This window comes from Buceros rhinoceros, unplaced genomic scaffold, assembly GCF_000710305.1.
Source record: "Buceros rhinoceros silvestris isolate BGI_N320 unplaced genomic scaffold, ASM71030v1 scaffold3756, whole genome shotgun sequence".
NCBI lineage: Eukaryota > Metazoa > Chordata > Aves > Bucerotiformes > Bucerotidae > Buceros > Buceros rhinoceros.
Window position 1 is genome coordinate 119771 of NW_010416759.1, and position 22618 is coordinate 142388.

The 22618-nt window shown below is 41.1% G+C and overlaps 1 protein-coding gene across 2 annotated transcripts in view; it reads left to right on the plus strand.

The window, feature by feature from the left end:
• HECW1 (HECT, C2 and WW domain containing E3 ubiquitin protein ligase 1) overlaps positions 1-22618 on the plus strand; it is a 166061-nt gene that overhangs the window by 106131 nt on the left and 37312 nt on the right. For both annotated transcript variants that reach the window (XM_010137917.1, XM_010137918.1), the window contains 9 exons: positions 3197-3327; positions 5414-5535; positions 8351-8536; positions 9135-9269; positions 15299-15404; positions 15608-15704; positions 17704-17787; positions 18823-18932; positions 21112-21232. In XM_010137917.1, the coding sequence (XP_010136219.1) occupies positions 3197-3327; positions 5414-5535; positions 8351-8536; positions 9135-9269; positions 15299-15404; positions 15608-15704; positions 17704-17787; positions 18823-18932; positions 21112-21232 (1092 nt within the window). The remainder of the gene's footprint in view (positions 1-3196; positions 3328-5413; positions 5536-8350; positions 8537-9134; positions 9270-15298; positions 15405-15607; positions 15705-17703; positions 17788-18822; positions 18933-21111; positions 21233-22618) is intronic.

Below are 22618 nucleotides of genomic sequence, written 5' to 3' on the forward strand. Positions count from 1 at the left end.
CTTCTTGGGACAGAGGAAAATCGCAGATGATGCCCTACCCTCTGCCAAAGAGCTGTGTGGTTTGAGAAGGTGAATACAGAGGCCTCCCTAAGTTTGGGAACATTTCCTAAGACTCTGGTAAAAAAGATTCAGAATCTCCGCGTGTTTGTCCAGTGGCAAGTCATTTCTGTATCTTCACTCTTGCTGTTATAATTTTTAAAATTATTGTTGTCCTAAAGCTCATTTCAAATATTTCATGTCTCCAGATTTCAGGATTGTGAAGAAAACCACTTTTCGTAAGTGGTTGTTATCAGTGTTGTGGGAGATCAGGCTTTGTTTTAAGCACTTGTTTTAGAAATAGTGTTTTGTTGTATTTCAAACTTCATTATTTGAAATGATCTTCAGCAAACACGCCTGAGAATCATTTTAGGTGAGGCAACAGCAAACATAGGCCTGGCTGATAGAATTAGCAGCAGCCTGAACTTTTGCTCTAACCTCAAACAAAATTTGGACTCAGTCACTTAGCAGTTTGAAAAAACTTGGCGACTTCTCTTTTTAAGCCAGTCTACTCACTTTTCGGCTTCCTGGTTTCATTTGTGGAAGAGAATGGAAAGACCAAAATATTACAAGGAAGCCTGGTATTTCCAGCCCAGCCAAAACCACAGAGCTTTGCAAATTCAGCTTGAAAAAAAGCTGTGACTTGAAAAATAGCTGTGACTGAGCCCTGCTTTCCTTCTGTGCTCCAAGCTTCCCATGAGCTCTATTAGCCACAGGAGGATGCAGGGAATGTGAAATTGGGATCCAGGTGTTGGGCAAGCTCCACAGAGACATCCATACTGCTTCTTTTACAGAGTCTTGCTCATTTTCTGTAGCACTGCCTGACTTGTTTACTTGTTAGCAAAGCAGATAACAGCCCTTGTTGTTCAAGCTCTGTTGGGAAGATGCTTTGCACCGTATGTGTAACATAAGAGATTATAACTGTAATAGCTACGGCAGCCACAGTGTGGTATTTCTGAACCTCCATTTCTGTGACAAATGACTTTGAAAGGGGACTGAAGTTTCCAGAGGCATTCCCATAACTTTTGCACTTTCAATGTTTTCTCCAATTACTTTGGCATTTTCTGGTATTTATATAAGATGATTTTATAGTATTGAGACCCAAAAGAAAAGTGTAGCCTTTTTGTTGGCATACAACTACTGTTAGTCTTTAAAGTTTGCCAGTGGGGATTTTCTGCCTTCTAATTAAATTGAAGCTACAAGGGGTTTTTTATATGTGTGCTTATATCCCTTTATCCCTTGGTTATATGAACTTTTTTTCCCCCCCTTTTCTGTTGCATGTGGGTGTTGTAAAACTCCTCCAGTACTGGAATGGAAAGTTCATTCAATTGCCTGCAGGCAAGTGAATAAAAATGTGAAATGTAGGTCTAAAACGGAGAGTTTAAAACTGCAGTAAAATCCTGCTGTTGAGAAACCTGCTATCAGAATTTCCTTGTAAAGATGGATGTTTGCTTAAACTGACAAAATATACACTAAATGTAGCTTCAAATGACTTGAGTAGTGGGGGGCACATAGTACAGTGAAAGTTTAGCATAAATCTATTAAAACTTTAGTTATTTTTCCTAGTTATCTCCAGCCCTTCTGCCCTGGATTGGGTTGCAGTGAAGCTACTGGAGATTATGTCTGTTGAGAGATGTAGAAGCCAAATTCTAACTGCTTCTTTTTAATGGTCCCATGTCACTCTGAGAGCTGACTCCTGACTAACTTCTAATGTGGAATAAAGTATGCATTAACTAATAGAGAGAAAGTAAGTGAAATTTGTAATCCAGAACTCCACTAAGGAAACATGAAAGTGTAAGTCAGGAAAATGAGAGACAAACATTGCTGGATCAAACAAATGCCGGCAATAAAACTATCCTGGTTTATATACATACAGAAATGCAATCCAAAAATAAGGATGAAAAATATTGGGGTGGAGTGAAATTAAATAATTAGGAGAGCCTTTTCTTTCTCTTTCTGCCTCTTTCTTGCTCTTTCTCCTTATGCTTACTTTTTCTGTTCTTTCTCTCTCTGTATACAAAATATATTTTCTTACTCGATATAATTAAGACTTCTATTCATAGCTTGCCAGTAGAACCAAAGAAATCTTGGATTTCTCATCCTATTCATCTGTATGTGAGTGAACGAGTTAACTAGATTTTGTTTTGTGTAGTGCAAATTCAAAACACTCCAGGTGATTCCCACAGCCAGGTATGTACTTTGTGCCTGATCTGGTGACATACCTAGGATTGAGCTCATCCTTAAGACCATGAGCAGTCCCATTGACATCACCTGGCAATTGTGGTGATGAGTTCCATGATTAGTGTGGAAATGACATTATAGTTTTCTTAAGGCATTTGCAGGTTTTTATTCAGAACTTTCTTTTGTCATCCTCCTCACTGTTGTTTGCTTATCTCTGTATTGTTTCCACTTCCCTGACTAGTTCTGCAACTAGTCATCACCCAAGCTAAATGCCAAGTCCCACTGATTTCCAGAAATAGACATAACGCTCTCATCCTTATGCTGTTCACTCAGCTCATGTGTTACATCCTAGTCTACTTTTCTGTGGCTGTCATATCAATTAGATGGTAGCTCTCTGAGGTTGTGCTACCTGTTTACATTCCATATTGCCTGCTAAAATGGAAGTGTTCCCAACTGCTGGCCATGCAGTTTCACAATAAACATTTTGTGAACTCTCTTAATAACCTTGAGCTTTTTAGGGTTGAGCAAGTGCATCCAATATGGTAATAAGAAAGACTGCAGGATACTCAGCGCATCACAGCATGGATCCTTATTTCATTGGTTATGCTACCATAAGACTAAATGAGAGAGGGAACCATGATCCAGCAGTAGTTTTAGGTTCCAGACATCCAGATGTTTTCAAGGGAAGCTTAGTAGCAACCTGTAGCCTAAAGACCTGTCTAAATTTGAGCTTTGAGTATTCCTTGCTTTGCACCCTCTGTAGCTATCTGTTAGTGCAAAATCCATAGCTGCAGAGTAATGGTTGGCCCAAGCATGAGTAGCTGCATCAGTTGAAGGAGAAGATTCATGCATACTCTTACTCTGTCATATGCTGAAGATAGAGATACTGGAATCACTCAAAAACAGCGCTAAGATGGAAAGCTCCAGAAAGCTCTTCTGTTAACTGAAGCATGTTGTTCCTTTCTCTAAATGTATGTAGATACCAAAACATCCAACGAACTATTGCAACAGAGCGAACTGAAGACGATGCTGTAGTAAACAACAGGGTGGAGAGAGTTCCCACGGGAGGAGGAAGTGACTCCGAGGTGGAGCCTTCCCAGCCAAGCTCAGGTATGGGGGAAAAAGCTATTTAGTGGCATGTTCAGGGCTGCCTCTGAAGGAGGCACAGCTGAATTTTTGCTCATCGACTGTTTATGTGACAGGACCCCGTACCAGTGTAGAGAACTGATCTGTCTGAAAAATAACCTTGTTTTTTGTACTTAATGTTATTTACAGCCAGATTGGTTCTTTCATCTGGCTCATTAGATGACCAGGCAAGAATGAGTGTCACTACAAAGGAGAATGGGAGAATGTGTACCCAGGGCGGGATGGAATGGCAGGGAGCTCTTTTGTTCTTTTTGGTGGTAGTCATATTTTCTTAAAACGTTGGCGAAACTCTAGCCGGGGTGTTTATTTCAGATAAGAAACACCAGCAATCAGGCTAGTACCCACTCTGCAACTCATGGACATGCAAAAATAACTGTCTGCTTAGTTCAAAAACTCGTGCCACCAAAATGAACAGCCAGTTCTCTTCCTTCGGATCATTCTCACCTCCACCTAACTTTGTTGTCTGCTGGAAGTAAATCTGATTTCTTGCCATCCTTTTGTTATTCTTCTGTAAATAGTATTGGCAAAGAGAAAGAATCAACACGTCTCCTTGAATTTTCTTAATGTTCAACGTTGAATAGTAAGAATTACGTGGAGAAATAGTAAAGTTGCTTTTTTTAAAACAAGCTTAGAAAAATACTCAATTTTGCCTGTGATTTTAGCTTGAAAATCAATTATGACCAAGAATGTTTAATGTTTGATATTCAAAGCTTCCTTGCAATCCTTTGTACTGCAATTTGCAGGAGCCTTTTACCTACACTGGATCTTACAGGGAGAACCCAGTGCTCTCTGTTAGCAACTGAAATGGAAATGAGGTACACACTGTGTTACTAGTACTTAAATTATACTTAATGCAGTCGTTACTTGTAAGAGCTATAACCATTTACTATCATAGCCTACATAGTAAAATAGTAATTTAATAGGAGTTGCTACCGGTAAGTATTTAGGTCAGTTTATTATGTAACATTCACTCTTTTGATTTAACCGAAAGAGCTAATGAGTAGGATACGCATCATCTTAAGCGATTGGGAAATGATTTTTGCTATAGATAATTGCTTTGGGTTTAGGAGAAAAAGTCGATATTGTATAAAATGCCAAGAATTAGTTGATCAAGTGTGATGTAAACCACACTAGAATAAGAAAAAGCCGTAGTATATTTGCTATTTGCCTTTCAATTTAAATTTAAAATGTCAGAAGGAATACAGTTTAGGCACATTAATCCAGATTATGAAACAGTCTAAATGACTTTAGCTCCAGCAATGGATCCGGTCTGCAGTTCTAAGTGGAAAAAATATGATGTATCTAGCAGGAAGGAAAAAAGTAACAATTGATAAGGAAAAAAAAGTGGTAATTGATTAAAAAAAATGAGAGTGTATATTTATTCTATTGGTGACAATAGTCAAGGAGTTCCCACCTCTACAGAGTTACATTCTCAAATACTTGGTTCTGCTCCTGTGCTTCATGGATCGATACAGATTAAAAATAACACCTTTTGTTTTCTTTACCATACAAGTCCCCAAAACCACGGGCTTGCCAAAAGTCATGCAATCACAAGGGCAGTGCTTTGCAGCACCAACACGGATGTGAGTGGCTGAGCAGGGGGCTTCCGTAACCAGTCCTGCTGCTAAATGCTGTCTGCTGGTGAGCCCCTCAGGCTGAATTGGGAAATCAGATCTCTCTACAATCGACCATCGGGGGAACCGGTCAGGACCTGGGTGACAGTATTGAACCACACCATCAGCTGCTGAAACCTGCTGTGGTCACATTGGTGTTTAGAGACAGCAGTAGGTATGACACAGAGTTCTATAACATACAGTACAGAAAAGCATCCAGCTCCTGCGCTGCTGCTGTAAGCCCTGCACCACTAACCACAGGGAGAACATCTACCAGATTGCCAGCAGGCTTGTCGTGGGAGCACAAAGAAGGTAGACACATTGGGCAGCATGGTGACTTTTTTATACTGTCATTTCTGCAGCATTCATTGAAGGTTAAATAACAGACTGTGCTTACCACTATGTTAGTAAGATTTTTCTGCTCTTTTTTTGTCTAGAAATTAGGAGGGAAGGTTCCCTTTCTCCTGTGAATTCTCAAAAAATCACCTTGTTGCTGCAGTCTCCAGCTGTGAAGTTCATCACCAATCCCGAGTTCTTCACTGTGCTGCATGCAAACTATGTGAGTAATTACGGTTTGCTTTCTCGCACTACTAATTTCTGAATCCAAACACTGCCCCACTGCACCTCAGGCCTTCAGGAAGAATGCTCAGAGAATTTGAATTGCATGACTTGGGGCTTAGTTGTCCTTTCACGTCGGGGACAGTACAGACAGGCTGCTCCAAGGACGCTCTTGCTGGGATTCTGCCTCACACAAGGAATTTCTTGGTTCTGAGAAGATCATTAATATTATTCTTCCAGAATAAGCAGGGACCCTTGGTTTCAGCTTGGGCAATTCTGTTGTCCGTTGCTGCAGGGAGTGAGGCTGTTGCCTTTTGAGCCATATTCCTGAAATATCTTACTCAGATACCACCAATTCTCAAGGAAATAGAGGGGGAAATTTATTAACTCCTGCAGTTTGCACTCAAGAAGCAGGTGGGCATAATGCACTGAAAGAAATTTCAGCTCGAGTCAGTGTATCTATTTTGTAAAAAAAACAAGAGTGAAAATGAATTTTCATAGTTCAGATAACTTTTTTTTCCCTCATTAATGCAATAAATCTTTGTGTTTTCTTGCAATCCTGGTGTGGAGTAGGAAAAATTTAGTGATAGGCCAACCAGGGAGAAGCAGATAGGGAATTTTCACAAGGAGGTGCCATCCTGGTTTTCCTATTTTGCATGTAGTTCAGCTAGGCATCTCCACATGACTTCTGAATATTTGGGAAGTTATCCATTTCTAGGTAGTGATAACCTTTCTTTTAGAAAATAAATTAAAACACTTCAGGAGCTGACTCAGCAGAGGATTTTAGCTAGCTAAAGACATCAAGTTTTGGCTGTGGCGCTTTGCAGGTTGAAGCCAGCTGTCCATCTCCAAGCATCTGCCAGAAGTTATTCCCCATGAAATTCTGCAGAGGAAGGGATATATTAACTCTTCTGACATTACCTGAACTAGGTCATGGAGTGCCCATAATTTCTTCCATTGACAGGGTGATATATGATGGTTTATTGTGGGGAGCAGTATCATTTTCATTTGGCATAGCTGTTTGGAAAATGAGCAACTGATTCCATAGTGGTGTAAGGAACAGCTCACAAGAGACTGAATCCCAATTTTATTTCTCACCGAAGGCAAAAAAAGTCAAGAGAGGCCTTCAGTTTGAGCTTATAAAGTTGTCTCTAATAGGAGATCCAGTGTAATCTATTGAAACTTTCTGTCAAGTGGTCATACAGATTCCACTTGTACAGAAGTAATGACCCACATAACTTTTGGCTTAATGTGGCTGTAATATTTTAACCACAAGCCCCTATTAAAATCTCAAGCTATTAATTATGCTAGTGAAGTTGGGATTGGAAAATATTATCCAGCAGTTAGAATTAAAAGGGAAAGGCTCTCATTTCTCAGATATTTTATTTCCATTGAGGAATAAAACTACATTACATTTTTTTTTTCCCTAGTGCAGCTAAGAGATACTCAAGACAGTCATTGATCACACATTAGACCAAAATACAATTTCTGTCATGGAGTAGGCTGGGCTCTTAGCAATTTGTGACCAGGAAGCTTTCCTGGGTCATAACCAGGTCATATCTTCAGGGCAGAGATCATATCTCTGTGATTTCGTCACATCTGCCAACCCTTGCCAGGGAGAATTCTCTTCTCAGTGCTACCATCGTGATAAATCCTTACATAACAAAGATAATACTTGTTAATGTTTTACTACAATACAGTGGTTAAAAAGTATTTAAAATACACAGAAATGGAGAACTCAAAGCTGTGGGCTCAGGTTCTATGGGCAGGTTACAGGTGTGCTCGCTGGGGCTCACTTCACTGGAGATGCAAGTCCTCCAGTGACCCTTTACTACTCTAGTGAGTAATGAAATCCTTTGGGCTGACCAGCAGAACCAATGCACTCAGTTTCTCTCCAGTGAAATGCTTAAAAGGGTTGCAGATTTTTGTGAAGTTTCCTGCCCTGTCTTGAGGAGCTTCTTGCCTGAAGCAGAAGGTCCCAGGAGTAGCCTGTGGATGAGGAGAAGTGGTGTCCCCACAAGTGTATTTTGTGGTGCTCTATCACTGAATACACTGTGGCCACAGATACAGTTCACTTTGTCCCTGATTCCGCAAACAGATCAGCACTAACTCGCTCAGTACCGCATCAGCGCATGTTCCTTTACGAGGTGTATTTTATGTCCAATGCAAGATACATCTAACTGCCTGAGGGGCAGCATTCACCCAGCTCCTGAAAATGTCTCCATCTGACGTGCTTTGTTGTCATTCCAGAAACAAATATTCAGTTCCACAAATTGATTTATATCTTGCAAAAATAGACAATGGAAAGCGTCTCTTTCTGTCCTGTGGCTATAAAGTGACTGTAAATAAGATAGCAGACTTAGAGGTGGACATCTGCACTGCAGTCCTCTTAAGTTCATGAATCCTGTCACATGCATCTTGATTTGAATTATAATATAAATACATGTTCACAGATGTCTTTGCTCCTCTCTGGCATCACCCAGTCACACAAGCAGTGTTTCTGTTAACCAATGAAAGCACAACTGCACACATCTGGAGTGTGTGGTGGTCTAGCTGTCCATCTTTCCAGAGTGCATTAGCAAGGCAGTTTATGCACAAGCTGACTGTGCATAATGTGTGGGGTGTTTCACTTTCCAGATAGTATTTCTTAATTCTAGGTGTTCATATAAAGTAATCATTCAAATCAAAACCATGAGATGGAAATGATTGCTTATACAGGATTTGTTTCAGCTCTTGGGGCGTGTCCTATGACATAACCAAATATGTTGTTTTGACATCAGCACTGTTTTTCCTCACTTCTGTTTTCCATCTCATAGAGTGCCTACAGAGTCTTCACTAACAGTACGTGCTTGAAGCACATGATTCTGAAGATCCGTAGAGATGCTCGTAATTTTGAGCGCTATCAGCACAACAGAGACCTGGTAAATTTTATCAACATGTTTGCTGATACTCGACTGGAGCTTCCTCGGGGCTGGGAGATAAAAACTGACCAGCAGGGCAAGGTAAGAGTGCCAGCAAAATTAACCACTCCTCTCACACAGCACATCAGGCTACATGATTACTAAAGGTTCCTTCTTTCTTGACTCAAAACTGATGAAGCAAGCTAGCAGAGTTGTTTTAGATGCAGAAAACAGCTTCAAGAACAAGTGTTTTGAAGCATAGGGGTGCCCCTCTAGCTTTCTGTGGAATATTACACCAGCCAAGGTAGCGTTGGACTAACAAAGAAGTTTTAGGTAGAGTCTAGATCTGTCGTGACTACAAAGTTGGGCTTAGTGTCTCTGCTTCCAATGAAGCTTTGCTGAGTGACTTCTGGAACCACCGAATAGGCTAAGGCAGTGGCACCCAGTAATTTTATCCTCTTCTGTCTTGTTTTCTCCATGGCCATTACATATGATTCAGCTTCAAGTATTTTCCAAAAGCTATTCAAGCTTGGTCTAAAAAAGTCCTGTCATTTGCAGATGTCTTCCATAGCCTATACCTCTAACAGGGTATTTCTGACACACTGTTGCCAGTGGTTTTCACCTTACGATCCCACAAAACCATCACCGTGCCTGCAGTTGTCTTACAAAAAAAAAAAAAAATTGTTTCTGTGTGTTTCAGTCTTTCTTCGTTGACCACAATAGCCGTGCTACCACTTTCATAGATCCCAGGATCCCGCTGCAGAACGGTCGCCTCCCTAATCACCTGACTCACAGGCAACATCTTCAGCGACTCCGTAGCTACAGCGCTGGAGAGGTAACTGCACCACTATCAATACAGTCACTTTTGCAGAATTAAAAGCACTTTTTATCTTTGAAATGCATTTAAAGGGACTGTCTCTTGGATTTTTGTTTTCCAAAGAAAATAAGGATTTTTTTTTCCTTTTTGAAGGGTTTATATCAGAGTTTCATAGTGATGAAGGTTTATATTTTGACCATTTTCAGAATAAAATAATATACGATTACAACTAAATAACTGAAATTATGACAACAAGTATTTTTAAAAGAAGAATCCATATTTGACATTCTGGTCTTGCTTTACTAAAGTCATTCGTTACTTTTATAGCCTAATACTTCAGCAGCCTCGTATGCTTCTTCGTTCCCCACTGTGACACTGTGCTCTGAAAAGATACACTCCCTAGCAGCAGCGTAGTAATGTTACGTTGCGGTTTGCTTCCCTAGCTTTCAGTCACATTAAACATCTTTCCTGTGTTCAGTGGGGATTAATTTTATCACTGAGAGCCACGCGAAGGATTGATAGAAGCATAAATCCTGGGTTTGTATTGTGGATTTAAGGAGGAAAAAGTACCAGCCATCAGATTATTCGTATAGCAAAACCATACAGTTGAAGATTTGTAAAGGTTGAAGCTTAGTAGGAGTAGAGGTGAATCAGGGCCGGTCTGAACACCTCCCGCTGCCGAATGGGCTTGGGATCAGGAGCTAACTAGGGTGTGAGGTCAGTACTGGAGGACCAAAGGCAGACCAGTAGCTTGGGTAGGTTTTCCCCATCTTGGGCGAATATGGCAATGTATTTTCTGAAGACAGAAGTGTATCAGTGGACCTGTTTCAATCATGTCTTCCCACCAGTTTAGCAGCTTCCCTCTGCCAACAGCCTGTAGTTTAGTGTTGCTGTTGTGACTGAATTATTGATGTGAATGTGAAAGTCACCTGTGTGATTATTCATATTTGGGCCCATGCTTGCTTACAGATTCATCACGTTGGGGACAGAAACACTGCTGAGCAACTCAAATGACCCGGCCCAAAAAACACACTTGGTTTTGCAAGTGTTGGCAAAGAACGATTGGCAATAAACCCAAAGTATCAAGTACAGAGAAGGGAGTGAAAATCATTGAATACTTCTGAGTAGTGAGTGTCTGGGGAAATTGTAAACTGCTCACTGAGGCCACTGATTTGGTATGATCAGCCAATGCAATGGAGCTTTCTGTCTTGGGAGCCATCAGTGCTGGCACCTTCATCTCACAGTCTCGGTGGCCTGAGTCCCACAGTGCTTCTGCACCTGTATCGTGGTCAGTAGCTTCCCCTTTTGGAAGTATCTGCTGCTCTGCTGGAAGGACTCCCATTGATTTCCAAGGTCTTTGGATCAGTGCCTAAAAGCCCAACATTCACCAGGAAAAGATTCAAGCTCTTGCAACTCTGCCCGTTTATTAATTTATTAATTTATTCCAAGTGTATTTGGATGTGCTTTTGTCCTATAAATCACGTCTGTAGGACACACTTGGGGCTTTGTCCTGGCTGTGTCAGCTGTCTGCAGTCCAGCTGGTTTCTTTGCTGAACAGGTGGTGCAGCCTCTGGAATCTGTCAGCAGGACAGTATGAAGGACCAAGAAAGACAACCACCAGTTTTGAACGTTCTGTACAGATGTCAAGCAAGCCTGAAGGAGAGCAGAACACTGCAGCTTCAGTCATGATTCTTGTGGGTGCCAGAGAGATTATAGAAAAGAGCCAAGATAGTGAGAGGAAAAACTATACTGGCTGCCTTGGCTCATACACCTGACATCCTGCCCAAGTGCCAAAACAAGTTGCCAGAGTGTCATGTGGACTTCCCAGGGACTTTGTGACACTGAGTGATCAGCTGAAGAAAGAACGCACAGAGATCATAGACAGATGAGCCCAAAGTGGGGAAAAAGAAATACCCCAGCTTCACACTCAGCAATGGCTGGTCACCGTAAAGAACTGATTACAGTTCTGAGAAATTGTGATCTCAGTACTGTAATGTCTTGAATTCTTAGAAAACTAATAAAAAGATTTGTTTAATCTAGGAGAGGACAGGTATTGCAAGAACTAAGTTTTGGTAGCAGAAGCCAAACCAATGCAATCAAAATAAGGCAAGGCTGAAATTCAGTGAGAATGGTTAACCGTAGGAGCTAATGATTATGTGGGCATTGGGTCTCCAAAACAGAGAGCAAAAGCCAGTTTTGTCTTAGTCACCAACACGTTTCTGAGCAACCTGGCCAGGGGCAGTGCAATGAACAGACTGCAATGCTGAAGTATAAATGGTGACCTCCTGCCCTCCCTTCCGTGACATCTGTGAATCTTCTAAATCCTTTTGGGGCATCCAGGTGTGATCTAGATTCCTGCCGAATCTGCAGTTGAACACCTTGCAGTACTAATAAAGAATTGATTTTTAGTATTTCAAATGTACTTTAAAAACCTTCCCATGAAATTGGAACATAAAAATATGCTTTCTCAAATATGGAAGTTTTCTTTGCTTTATGATATTTAAAATTCATTCTTAGCAGAGAATAGAAACAGCGACTGCACAGCTTCTACAGAAGGCTGGCTGTTACTTCCAAGTACTTTTATTCAAGGCTCAACTATTAAGAGGCCAAGCAGGGATTAAAACTGCCCTTTTTCCCTTAATCTCTGAATGGTGGGTTGTGGTTTTAAAAAAATTATCTGTACAAACCATAGTACTCATTTCTCTTTTCCAAGAACAAATGCATCCATTTCATAAATTAATCTGTAATAGTTATGCTTTTCTTCATGTTGAAATATTCTCCTAAATGAGGACCTCTGTAAAAAACTTTTGATGTCCACCTGAGTAGATTCTTGATATTAAATGGTATGATATATGAATTTGACAAAAATGCTACTGATTCTTTAGTGATCACTTTTTTAAGGGTATCAATCTTTTATAGGACAAAGGTGATTGATGCTATTCTTTGCTGCCTCGTTTTTGAAAGAAAATTCAGGTAGCTGTACTGGCTTCAGTAACTAAAAGAGCACCGAGCGCTTCATTTTCCCCTGCCACTGCTATAAACAGAACAGGTCAGAAGCAGTTTCCATTCCCTCTAAGGGCCTTTCCATCTGCAATGGAAATAAACATGTATGATTACAGGGTAGAGATTTTAAAGGCTAAAAGAAGAAAGAAGTAGGCATCCACAACGGAGAGGCAAGAGTTTCTGGTTAGCAAGAGAAGCGGAGGAGGCACTGGAATACAGCAGTATATAAATCTCCTTACTGACCCAAACCACAACAAGCGAGGAGCAGGATTCAAAGAGGCAGAAGCCTCTCAAATCCAGCAGTGGTATAAAAACCAGGAAAAGGTCTTATATTATTGAAAGGCTCCTGTGATAGTTTGGACTCTCCACTCTGGTTGCAACATCACAGTATCAATTGCAAAGCTGTTAAACTCTGCCATGAATCTGTCAGATTACCCTGCACTAGATGAACCAGGTCACTAAATCATTAGAGGGGTCACTTTTTTCTTAATTAGCGAATAATGTGCTGATTTAGATTAAACAGTTCAATTAGTAAGTCAACGTAGACAAAGGATTGTGATTAAACATTGGATTGGAGCAATCAATTGTACTATATTAGCTACAAGATTGGAAAGAGGAGTGTTAGCAAAATGGAAGTTAATTAGACGGCTGGGAATTTTCCCAGGGCAAAATTATTTAGGGGTGTAAAGACCACGATCCAAACACAGCATTAGAGATACCTAATAATGGCGATGAAGAGAGCGTGCAGTTTATCACGTTAAAGTGCACACAGAACTGGATTATTACAATCTAGGTGACTGTAGCTGTTAAACCAGAAGAAGAAAATAAAAATCAGGTGATAGGAGCAAGTGGAGGATGCAGCCCCAGACTGAGCAGAAGTACCATGCAGTTCCCAAGTGATAAGCAAATACCAACTGGTGTTAATTTTTGTGGGAGATGGATTTTTAACTCGTCCCTTTTCTCCTTCCTATCTTCTGGTCGGTAAATCTCTGTGTATCAAGAAGGGCGTAGGATTTGTCTTTGTCAAGGATGAGCCCTTGAAAACATGCTCACCCACCATCTGCACTCCTATGCAAGTCCTGTTCTACAAGGAGCTGGGGAAGAGAAGTCTTCACCTGATCTCCAGAGCTCCCTGGAAGTGGAGAAGCTGAGCTCAGCTAAGCTGAGCACGCATCCTCGCTAATACAAACCCTCACAGGCCGGTGTGTGATCTTGACTATGCTGCCTACAAGACAGCCCAAGAAACAGCTGTTCCCTGAAGGGCTTCATGCCCGCTAGGGGAATGGATTGTAGGACACCTCTCGTACCTAAACTTCCTCCTTCTTCCAGAGCATAGAGTGAATGCCATAAGAGCACACGGTGCCTGCCAGGGTGGATGTCTGGGTCCCAGGTCACAAGGTGCTTAAGCCTGAGCTAAACTTGGCGTGTCAGTTGGCCCGTGGTGGTATGAGAAGGAGACAAAGGCAGAAGATTTAGTACAGCACAGAGGGACTTAGAGAATTGCATATGACCTGCTTGAAATGTCTTCCTGTTTTTAAAGATGAGAAGGGTTGAACCGAGGTTAGCACATCAGTTCGTTACATACTGCAGGCTTGCCTGTTCTCCCTCCTGTTGTGCTCAGCAGATGCATACCAATATAAAATGGCTGCAAGTGAAATCATAATTGAATAATGGAGCGAAAAAAATCACCATGCACTCCCACAGCAGTTTTGTGTTTTCAGTTACACTACGTTTAATTAGAATCATTAAGATTTTTCCTTGTTTAACCTGTGTATTGACACGCATTGAGTGCATTGTCTGGTATCTTGTCGCATATAAACGTTTTATGACTTATGTGCTCTAGAGGCGACTTGCCAGTCACATTTAGCTTCTCGGTTTTCATTTACATCCAGTTGGAAGACCTGGCATTTGCCGTACCACTGCAAATGGGTTGGCACCATTTGCTTGGATGCAGAGCTAAGCATTTAAATTATTGGAGTAGGGGCAATTTCTTCCTGCAGTGGTTGCCAAGAACTACAGTTTGTGCAGTGAGGAAGAAGCAGCTGCTGTTAGCCCAGTGGAACGGCGACTGGAATTCCTAATGCACCTTGTCCTGATGCAGGGTGCCCTCACACTGATTTTGTAGCAGTGCTCCTCTGTTGGCTTCACCGTGGCCGTATTGTGGAGGAACACATATGAGAGAGAGGTGGGTTCCCCTTAGCTTGCACAAGTCCCCAGAGAGTTACCCAGCAAGTAATGACTTATTGAAGACAGACTGCCAGGCCTCGCTGTATGGCTTTTAGTATCCTCATACCTGGTTTCCTGCCCTTTAATGTATCTGCCTTCCTGACACGATTCCCTTCACTAGATTCTGTGTTTTAGGACAGTGGCATTCTTTAAGTGCCTCAGTTAGGTAGTAGTGATAGATTTCCTTCTTACTACTCTCTTTATCAGCTCTTTGGATTATGTTCTTTCCTCAGTGTTTACAATTCAACTTCTATTTCTGGTTATGCAAGTTGGCCGCCCCCTTTTGCAACGATATAGCCCTTTTCTGTTCTGTGATCTGCATAGATACACCTTCCTCATGTTATTGCCAATATTAATTTTCCCTTCAATGGTGCCGAACGAACATGTTGCAGAGTTGTGGTGTGTTTTATTTTTTCAGGTTAACGTTGCTGTAAAAGCCTTGAAGTAAATGCAGTTGCACTAGAACGAGAGGCTGTATATGACTGAAATTTTGTTTTCACTGACCTGGAGAACTCCATCACTGCAATACCTTTATTAGCTTGCATTTACTTTTGGATTCTGGTGCCTGCACTGCATCATTAAAGAGGTGTGATAGCTGTAGATAATGGTGTCCCTCCATTTGCAAGCACAGAATTACCTTCCTTTAAGTTGACTGAAATATAAAGCTGTAATTTTCATGCAGGCTTTCTGTCCCCAGTCAGTCAGCATCACGGACCGTTCTGAAGGTCACAGAAGTAAAGGTGAGAAACCTTTTTACTGACTGATGTGCTATCGACAGTCGGTTTTGATCATTCTTTCCCTTTCCTCTGATGTCGTAGGCCTCTGAAGTCTCTCGAAACAGAGGAGTCACTCTGTTGGCCAGACCAGGCAATAGTCTTGTAACAGCTATTCGAAACCAGCACCATCATGAGACATTACCTCTGGGTAAGACAAGTTTCTCTTTTATTTTCAAGGCAATGCTCACAAAGATGCTTTTTAGAACTTCTCATCAACCACGTGCACTGCTTTGTGTTGCCTTGTGCCTCAGTAGCAGCACAGTCAGTGTGCCGCTGCACAGCCATGGTGACGAGACCAGACCCCCTCAACGCTAAATAAAGCCTCTGTATTCTTTTTTTCCCCTTTTTTAGCTTACAATGACAAGATTGTTGCATTTCTACGCCAACCCAACATTTTTGAGATGCTGCAGGAGCGACAGCCCAGCTTGGCCAGAAACCATGCACTCAGGTATGGCTTTTTTTCCAGACTGCTGAAACCAAGTTCCAGGAAAGATTTCTGGTAGTGGGGAAAAACAAATTCTAGTAACTGTAGTACAAAAGATGAACTTGGGCCTCATATGGAACTGTCACCGCTAAAGAGTAGGTGTGAACAACTTGAATTTATGTAGTTGCTATAGTTACTTTCCACAGACACCCAAGAAGGAAGAAGAACCAAAATAACTGTGGGCAAATAGCAACATATCTAATTTCCATTCTAACTATTACTCAATAGCAGAAACTCTGTCTTCGCCTACAATTATCACTTTGCTTTTCAGAAGATAGGGTTAAAGTTGTGTTTGGATAGGAGTCAGGTTCAAAACCCCAGTAAGTTCAGCAGAACCAGAATTTTACTTCATGGGTGGATTTACACTCATGCCATGGACATAGTCACCACATATTTTATAATGAAATAGGACCGTTATGAAGTAGATTGTATTCCTGTCTTTAATCTTTCTCACTTATGACTTAATGGTAGTCCTTTCCAAAGTAATTAAATAGTATCTTTCTTTTTCTTATGCCCATTCCTTTCCCATGAGATTTAAAGAAAAAAGAAAATATAGAACCAAAAGCCAGTACTATTTAAACTCATTCTAATTCCAAAGCTTAAATTAATTGTTTTGGCCAAGAACCTAAGCTGATGTTAGTCTCAGCAATGCCAGTGTGCACCAGCTAAGAGCTTGACCAAGAATTTAGTTGGTCCTGTGCAGTAAAAGCACAGCTGTAGGACCGGGGAAGGAGGGAAGAGTAAGGGAAGGACCTTCAAGTTCCTGCAGTGCAGTTTCTGCTGATACTTCTTACTGACTCGTTGTTTACCTGTGAGGGCAGACAAAGGGTTCTTTGGGTGTAAGGATTAGACTTCCTTCCTGGAAAAATTAATACATTCAAATAAAATGAGGGAGACAGAATGAAAAATGCTCCCAGTATTCAAGATGTCCGTTTCTGTAACTGAGAATTTTTTTATCTTCACTATCAAATTATTCCAGACTTTTTTTTTTCTCAGTTGTAATTTGAATTCTCATTTCTCAGAGAACAGATGATGCTTTTATCTCCTTTTGAGCAGAGAACAAAATTGACTAGTGATAGGGACTAGACATCTTAGCCAGTGTGTAATGAGATTTGTAACAGGATATTGAGCCCTTTGCCTCCAGGTCATTGCTTTGATTATACCTTAGGTCAGGAGTGATCCCGAGCTACTGTCTAATACTCATATAGCAGATATTAAGCAAACTCCTAGGAGACAAATATCCGTCTTTTGCAGGGCTTGATTCTGCAATATGTTGCAGCCCCACCCAGCAAGGTGGTAAATCACATCCTTGACTTGAGGTGGAATCCTTTGACTTGATACTAGAATAAATATTCTTGGACGCTGCAATGCTTTAGAAACACGCTGGCAGATTGTGGTGTAGGTCTGTATCTGCCATCATCCTAATCAGCTGATAGCATCCTACCCTATGTTTGCCACTCCTTATTAGCATTCATTTAAACAACAGGCTGTATGATTTTACACATGCGCTGTATAACCTCTGTGTGATCAGTTAATATCAAGTATATGCTAGAGTGTTATTTGCCAGATAGATAGAACTGGCAGAGGTAAAGGAGTGACATTATGTGAAAATCTTTTCAGAAAAAATGGTGTATTAGTTGTTGCTTTAAACAAAAAATCTGTCAGTGACCTTAGCTGTAGTGCTACGGTCTAAGGACTTAGCATCATTCCGTTTCCTAAAGTATGATATAAAAAACCGGATCAGGAAACCGAGTGATATAAATAGATTCTTTTTGCAAGTTCATTAGCGAGATTAGAAAATTAATCAGGCAGTTAAGATGTTTGCCATTTTTGTAAGGAGATAAACAGAAACTCGCAAAATACCAAGGGATAACAACTCTGTGCATAGTTCTTGCCTTGCTAGTGGCATGTTTTCTGCCTTCTTTTCTTTATTCTCTTCTCAATAATGTCTTTTATGTTTCAGGGAGAAGATCCATTACATTCGGACAGAGGGTACGCATGGGCTTGAAAAGTTGTCCTGTGATGCAGATTTAGTAATTCTGCTGAGGTAATCAATTTGATCAAAAGCATAATGTCATTATTTACGGTGCCAGAGAAGCTGGCTGGCTCTTTCTCAGCATAATGGAAAAGATTTTGTTAAATCTTCCAGGTCATTTGTAATTAGAATAGGATTTATAGTCACCCAAAATAGCATAGCCAGAGTGTATTTGTCAACTCTTACTTCCTGGAAAGCAGCCTCCATCAGTGCAGTGGACTCCATCCCCAGCCAGCTCAATCGATATAGCTTTTACCGTCAAGCAGCAGATAACAAAGAATCAGGTCAAAATGTTTCCTCTTAATGAAAAATTCTTGTTTCTTTAAAAAAAAAAAAAAAAAAAGAGGAAAAAGCTTGTCTTTCTCAGTACGAGTAAACAATGTAACTGCATATGAAACTACTGGTTTTACTGCAGCAGTGCTGCCCACACACGCAGGGCCAAGTCACGCTAATGAACCCTCAATGTCCAGCGCAGAGAGCATTGTTTGGGTAATGTAGATAAGGCTTCAATTTTTGTTGGCACCAGGGCGCTTGGTCTGTCGGCCCTAGCTACTTTTGTTCAGCACAGATAAGGATTTCTTTTATTGTCTTGGTCTTACATGGAGAACGTTGCATTACTCGGGTGGTTTTGGTACACTATATAGCACTGCCTAATGCAAGAAGTTTGCAACTTATTCCCATCAACTTAATCCAAATGGTGAAAGAGCTGTGACCTAGACGAGCCAAGAAAAACAACCTGGGAGACGGATGAGTGTATCTTTGCTTCTCACTGCTAACAGGTTGAAGTTGTCCCTGTTTAGCACATAGCCTCAGCTCTTTACTCTCTATCAGATGAGTCACTGTGTTAGCGTGAAACATCTATTAAAATTAATTTTGCTGTTCCTGGTGACCATGCCTGATTTGGGAAACCTGTGGATTTTATGAATCTGGGAGTTCAGAGATGTACCCAAACTTATAACCACAGCAAACTTGCAACTCGCTGCATATTTACAATCCTTCATGTGATGAATGCGAGACAAATCTCTCCCTTTCACTTTTTTTATGCAGCCTTTTTGAAGAGGACATTATGTCCTACATACCACTGCAGGCTGCCTTCCATCCTGGTTACAGTTTCTCTCCTCGCTGCTCACCCTGTTCATCACCCCAAAATTCTCCAGGTAAGGGGACAGGGAAAGTAATATAAAACCTTGCATTTGTGGTACTTCTCTTAATAAATTCAAAAGGGCAGATTCAGAGCCAGCATCAGCTGTCAGAGTCCTGATGCCAGTGCCCACTCTGAGTCTGACTCCGGCTGCTTTTTTGCTGGATCAGTTGCCGTTGCTGATGTATTTGTTTAAATGTTAACAGTAGCTGAAACAGAGAGATTGGAAATTGCCCATCTGGAAGAAGGTATTTTTCTGCTTTTTTGTATAGTTGGAAAATATTTGGATAAGAGAATGGTGCACTCCAGACATAACTCACTGACATGGAAGCACATTAATATTATTTGACAGGAGCAAAGAGCAGCTTCCAAATCAAAGGTGCATTGCAATATTTCCAGCACTCTTGTAAAGTTCAGTCTCCTCGCTCAGTATTTCAAAGACTTCTCTTCTTCCTGAGACTCATCTATTTTAAGACCTGAGGGAATCATCTTGATCATCTAGTCTGACCTCCCGTGTTGAGCCATTAGCTTAGGTTTGACACGAAACATATTTTCCAGAAAGACGTGCTGTCTGAGAAGGTTATTTCCAGCTATGGTATGTCACTGTAGTTATTGTTTATGCTATAGAAATTTGAGGAGCTGATGTCTCCCTTTTGCCAAGATACACAGCCCCCACCGCAGTCTCACGGCATGGCTGTGTCCACTGGCCACTTTGAGAGAATTGACAGAAATGTGATCTGAAGAACTCCGATTTTGGCCGGGCTTTTTAGGCATTCATTGAAATTATCTGATTTCAAACAAAATTAATGGACATTCTCTTTCACAGAGGTGGCTGTGGAAAATTGAAAGGTTTTCTGTTGTGATGAAGTTAAATGTTGAGCCCTTGTGTATAGGAGAACAGTGTTTTGTCAGAATGTCCAATTAGCCTTAACGAGTTTTAACATTATTATTAATACAGTTCACTGCCTCTATATCAGGACAGGTGATAAACAAGTCTCCTGCAAGACAAAAATCAAAGTATTTGGCAAGAACATGACTTAGGAGAATGTTAAAAGAACCGCACTGGTACTTACCTGGTCTCGTGAAAACTCAAGTAGGGCAAATATTAATTTCCAGCAACGTACTGTCTGCTTGCTTATTTCTGCCACTGCTTACATAGCCCATGAGCACACCCGTTCTCTTATGCCCTGAGGGAAAAAGAAGTCTAACAGAAGAAAAGAACTATTGCAAGGGATTCTCTTTGCACTGCATGTAAATATGTCTTTCTGTTTTACCAGCGGAGACAATGAGTAATGTCCTTCCTTCCTGGCAACCACGATACCTGGTGCTCCCACTAAATGTGATTTTTAAATTTTTTTTTTCCTTCCTGTGGAGGATTTTCTGCCAGATTTCTCATAACAGGGCCTGTTTTTATTGTCTTCTGTAATGAGATAGGGAAATGGGATTTCATGGATCCATTCTTTGACCCTTTATGGCATGACACTTGTTATACAAAGGGACTAATCAGCTACTTTGAGAATGCAGACTTCAGAACAAAGCAGGACCCAAATTGCTAAAAATCTGCTGTGTGTGTGAATCACATTAGGAAAATGCAGCATTTCTTGCTGACAGAAATCCTTCTCGATGCCACAAAAGGGTTTTGTGTTGATAGCTGGAAGTGTTTAATATACAGTCAGATTAACCCGGGGAAACCCGATTCCCAGCTTGGCCAGGGTGCTAGGCTCCACCGAGAAGCATTGCTCTGAGCTCCAGAGGTTTAATCCTGCCAAGTAAGGAGATCTCCTGTACAATGCAGAGGAGAGAGATCTCTTAATGTGCAAAAGGGAGAGAAAACTGAAATGACCGTGAGTGGGACTTACGCATGTCAGTCTTTCTCATGCCTTTCTGATCCCTGACTTTCCGTTCAGATCAGTCACAGTTAAAGACTGAGGCAACACAAAGGCACACACAAGGCCAGCTTATCAAGTCTTTTAGTGAAGATGATACAGGCCCTGGAAGTCATGGCAATCACTGAATTATAGGAACGTAGAACTCCATAATGCCAGGCAGAACAAAAATAATACTGAGTGCACTGTATACCTGTAAAAAGTTCCTGACCCATTTGTTTAGCCAGTTCTATCTGGAAACATCAGCTGCATGATGTGGAAAAATTTAAAGCCCTTTACACTTTAGGATGCTGTTCATTTTCCCACCAGGACTGCAGCGAGCAAGTGCAAGAGCACCTTCTCCATACAGGAGGGACTTTGAAGCCAAGCTGCGCAATTTCTATCGAAAACTTGAAGCCAAAGGGTATGGGCAAGGTCCAGGTAAAATCAAGTGAGTATTATGATAACTCTCTCAAATAGTCTCGCATGGTGTAGCTTTGTTTTTTATCATTATCCATGAATGAAGACACTGATAGGGAGTCTGAAACACACCAGAGATTGTATTTGGTACATGAACCATCAGGGCAAGATGAAATCTTAGCATCTCCTGCAAAAGAGCGACCTTCAAGAGGCTTTTGTGTGGAAGTTTCATTTCTTATAGATTGATTCTCTTACACTGCCATTCCCTCCCAATTTAACGGGGATGTTGGTATTCCTACCTATGATTTGCTAGTAGGAAAATCATCCATTTAGGCAAATGTCCACCAGAGATTATTAACAGCTACATGCGTGTAATGATGGAGAGACTCCAAATGCTTTGGATCTACATATGAGCACATGGACCAGAGTGTGACCCTACAGAAGTTACCCTGTGCATGCCGGTTTAACTTGCAGTAGCTGGTTTAACTTGCAGTAGTTCTTTGTGTTGGTAGCCCTCCTGGATTTGAACCAGAGAGATTTCTGCCTCTCTTCATGTTTTTTGGGGACCTCTGTCACTTGGTTGTGGTGTTTGCTTTCCAGATGTCTCGTTAGTTTAGTTAGCTTTTGAGTCTCTACCTACTTGTGCTCAATCTAGTTGTCCAACTTGGCCAAAGGACTAAATATTCCTATAGTATTTCCTGGGCGTCTGGTTGAATATATGCATCAGGTTGGCTTCCTACCAAATCACATCTGTTGTGGGAAAAAAAAAAAAAGGTATGAAGCTAAGCGATTTGTTCCAGGCAAATATCATCATCAAAGTATTCTTACAGAGCTGGGGAGTCCTGGCCATTGGTTACCCCTTTTGGTATCCTTGTAAGTGGGTCCAAGACAGACAAAACATACATTTTAGAAGGTCTGTCCTAAAATGTCCATGAATATACAAACAAGAAGGATTTCTTGCACAGATGGTGTTTTAATGTACTGTTCATTAAGTTGTTTAAGAGGGCGGCAGGGGAGTGAGAGGTGTATTGTATAAACAGAGGCTGATACTCCCTTTGCTTTCCCTGCTACAGAAGCAGTAATTCCATGGACATTCACTGGATTAAATCCAGGAAGAGTCTGGGGCCAATCCCAGAAAGCTCTGACGTCATATACAGGAAATTCACAGCCCCATCTACCATAGAAGTTTGTACATAGAGGGTGTTACAGAGAGTCTTAGCAGTAGAGCAACACTTTGAACCTAATCACAGCATTGTGAAGAAATTCACCTTTGAGGCGTATAGAAAAGCCTTATGAAACAACTCACAGAAAACCCATATGAAACAACTCACAGAAAACCCATCGTGGTCAAGCAGCATGTGCACCACTGGATGCAACTTTATGAAGGACTCTGAGAATGAATGTCTTTCTTTACCTG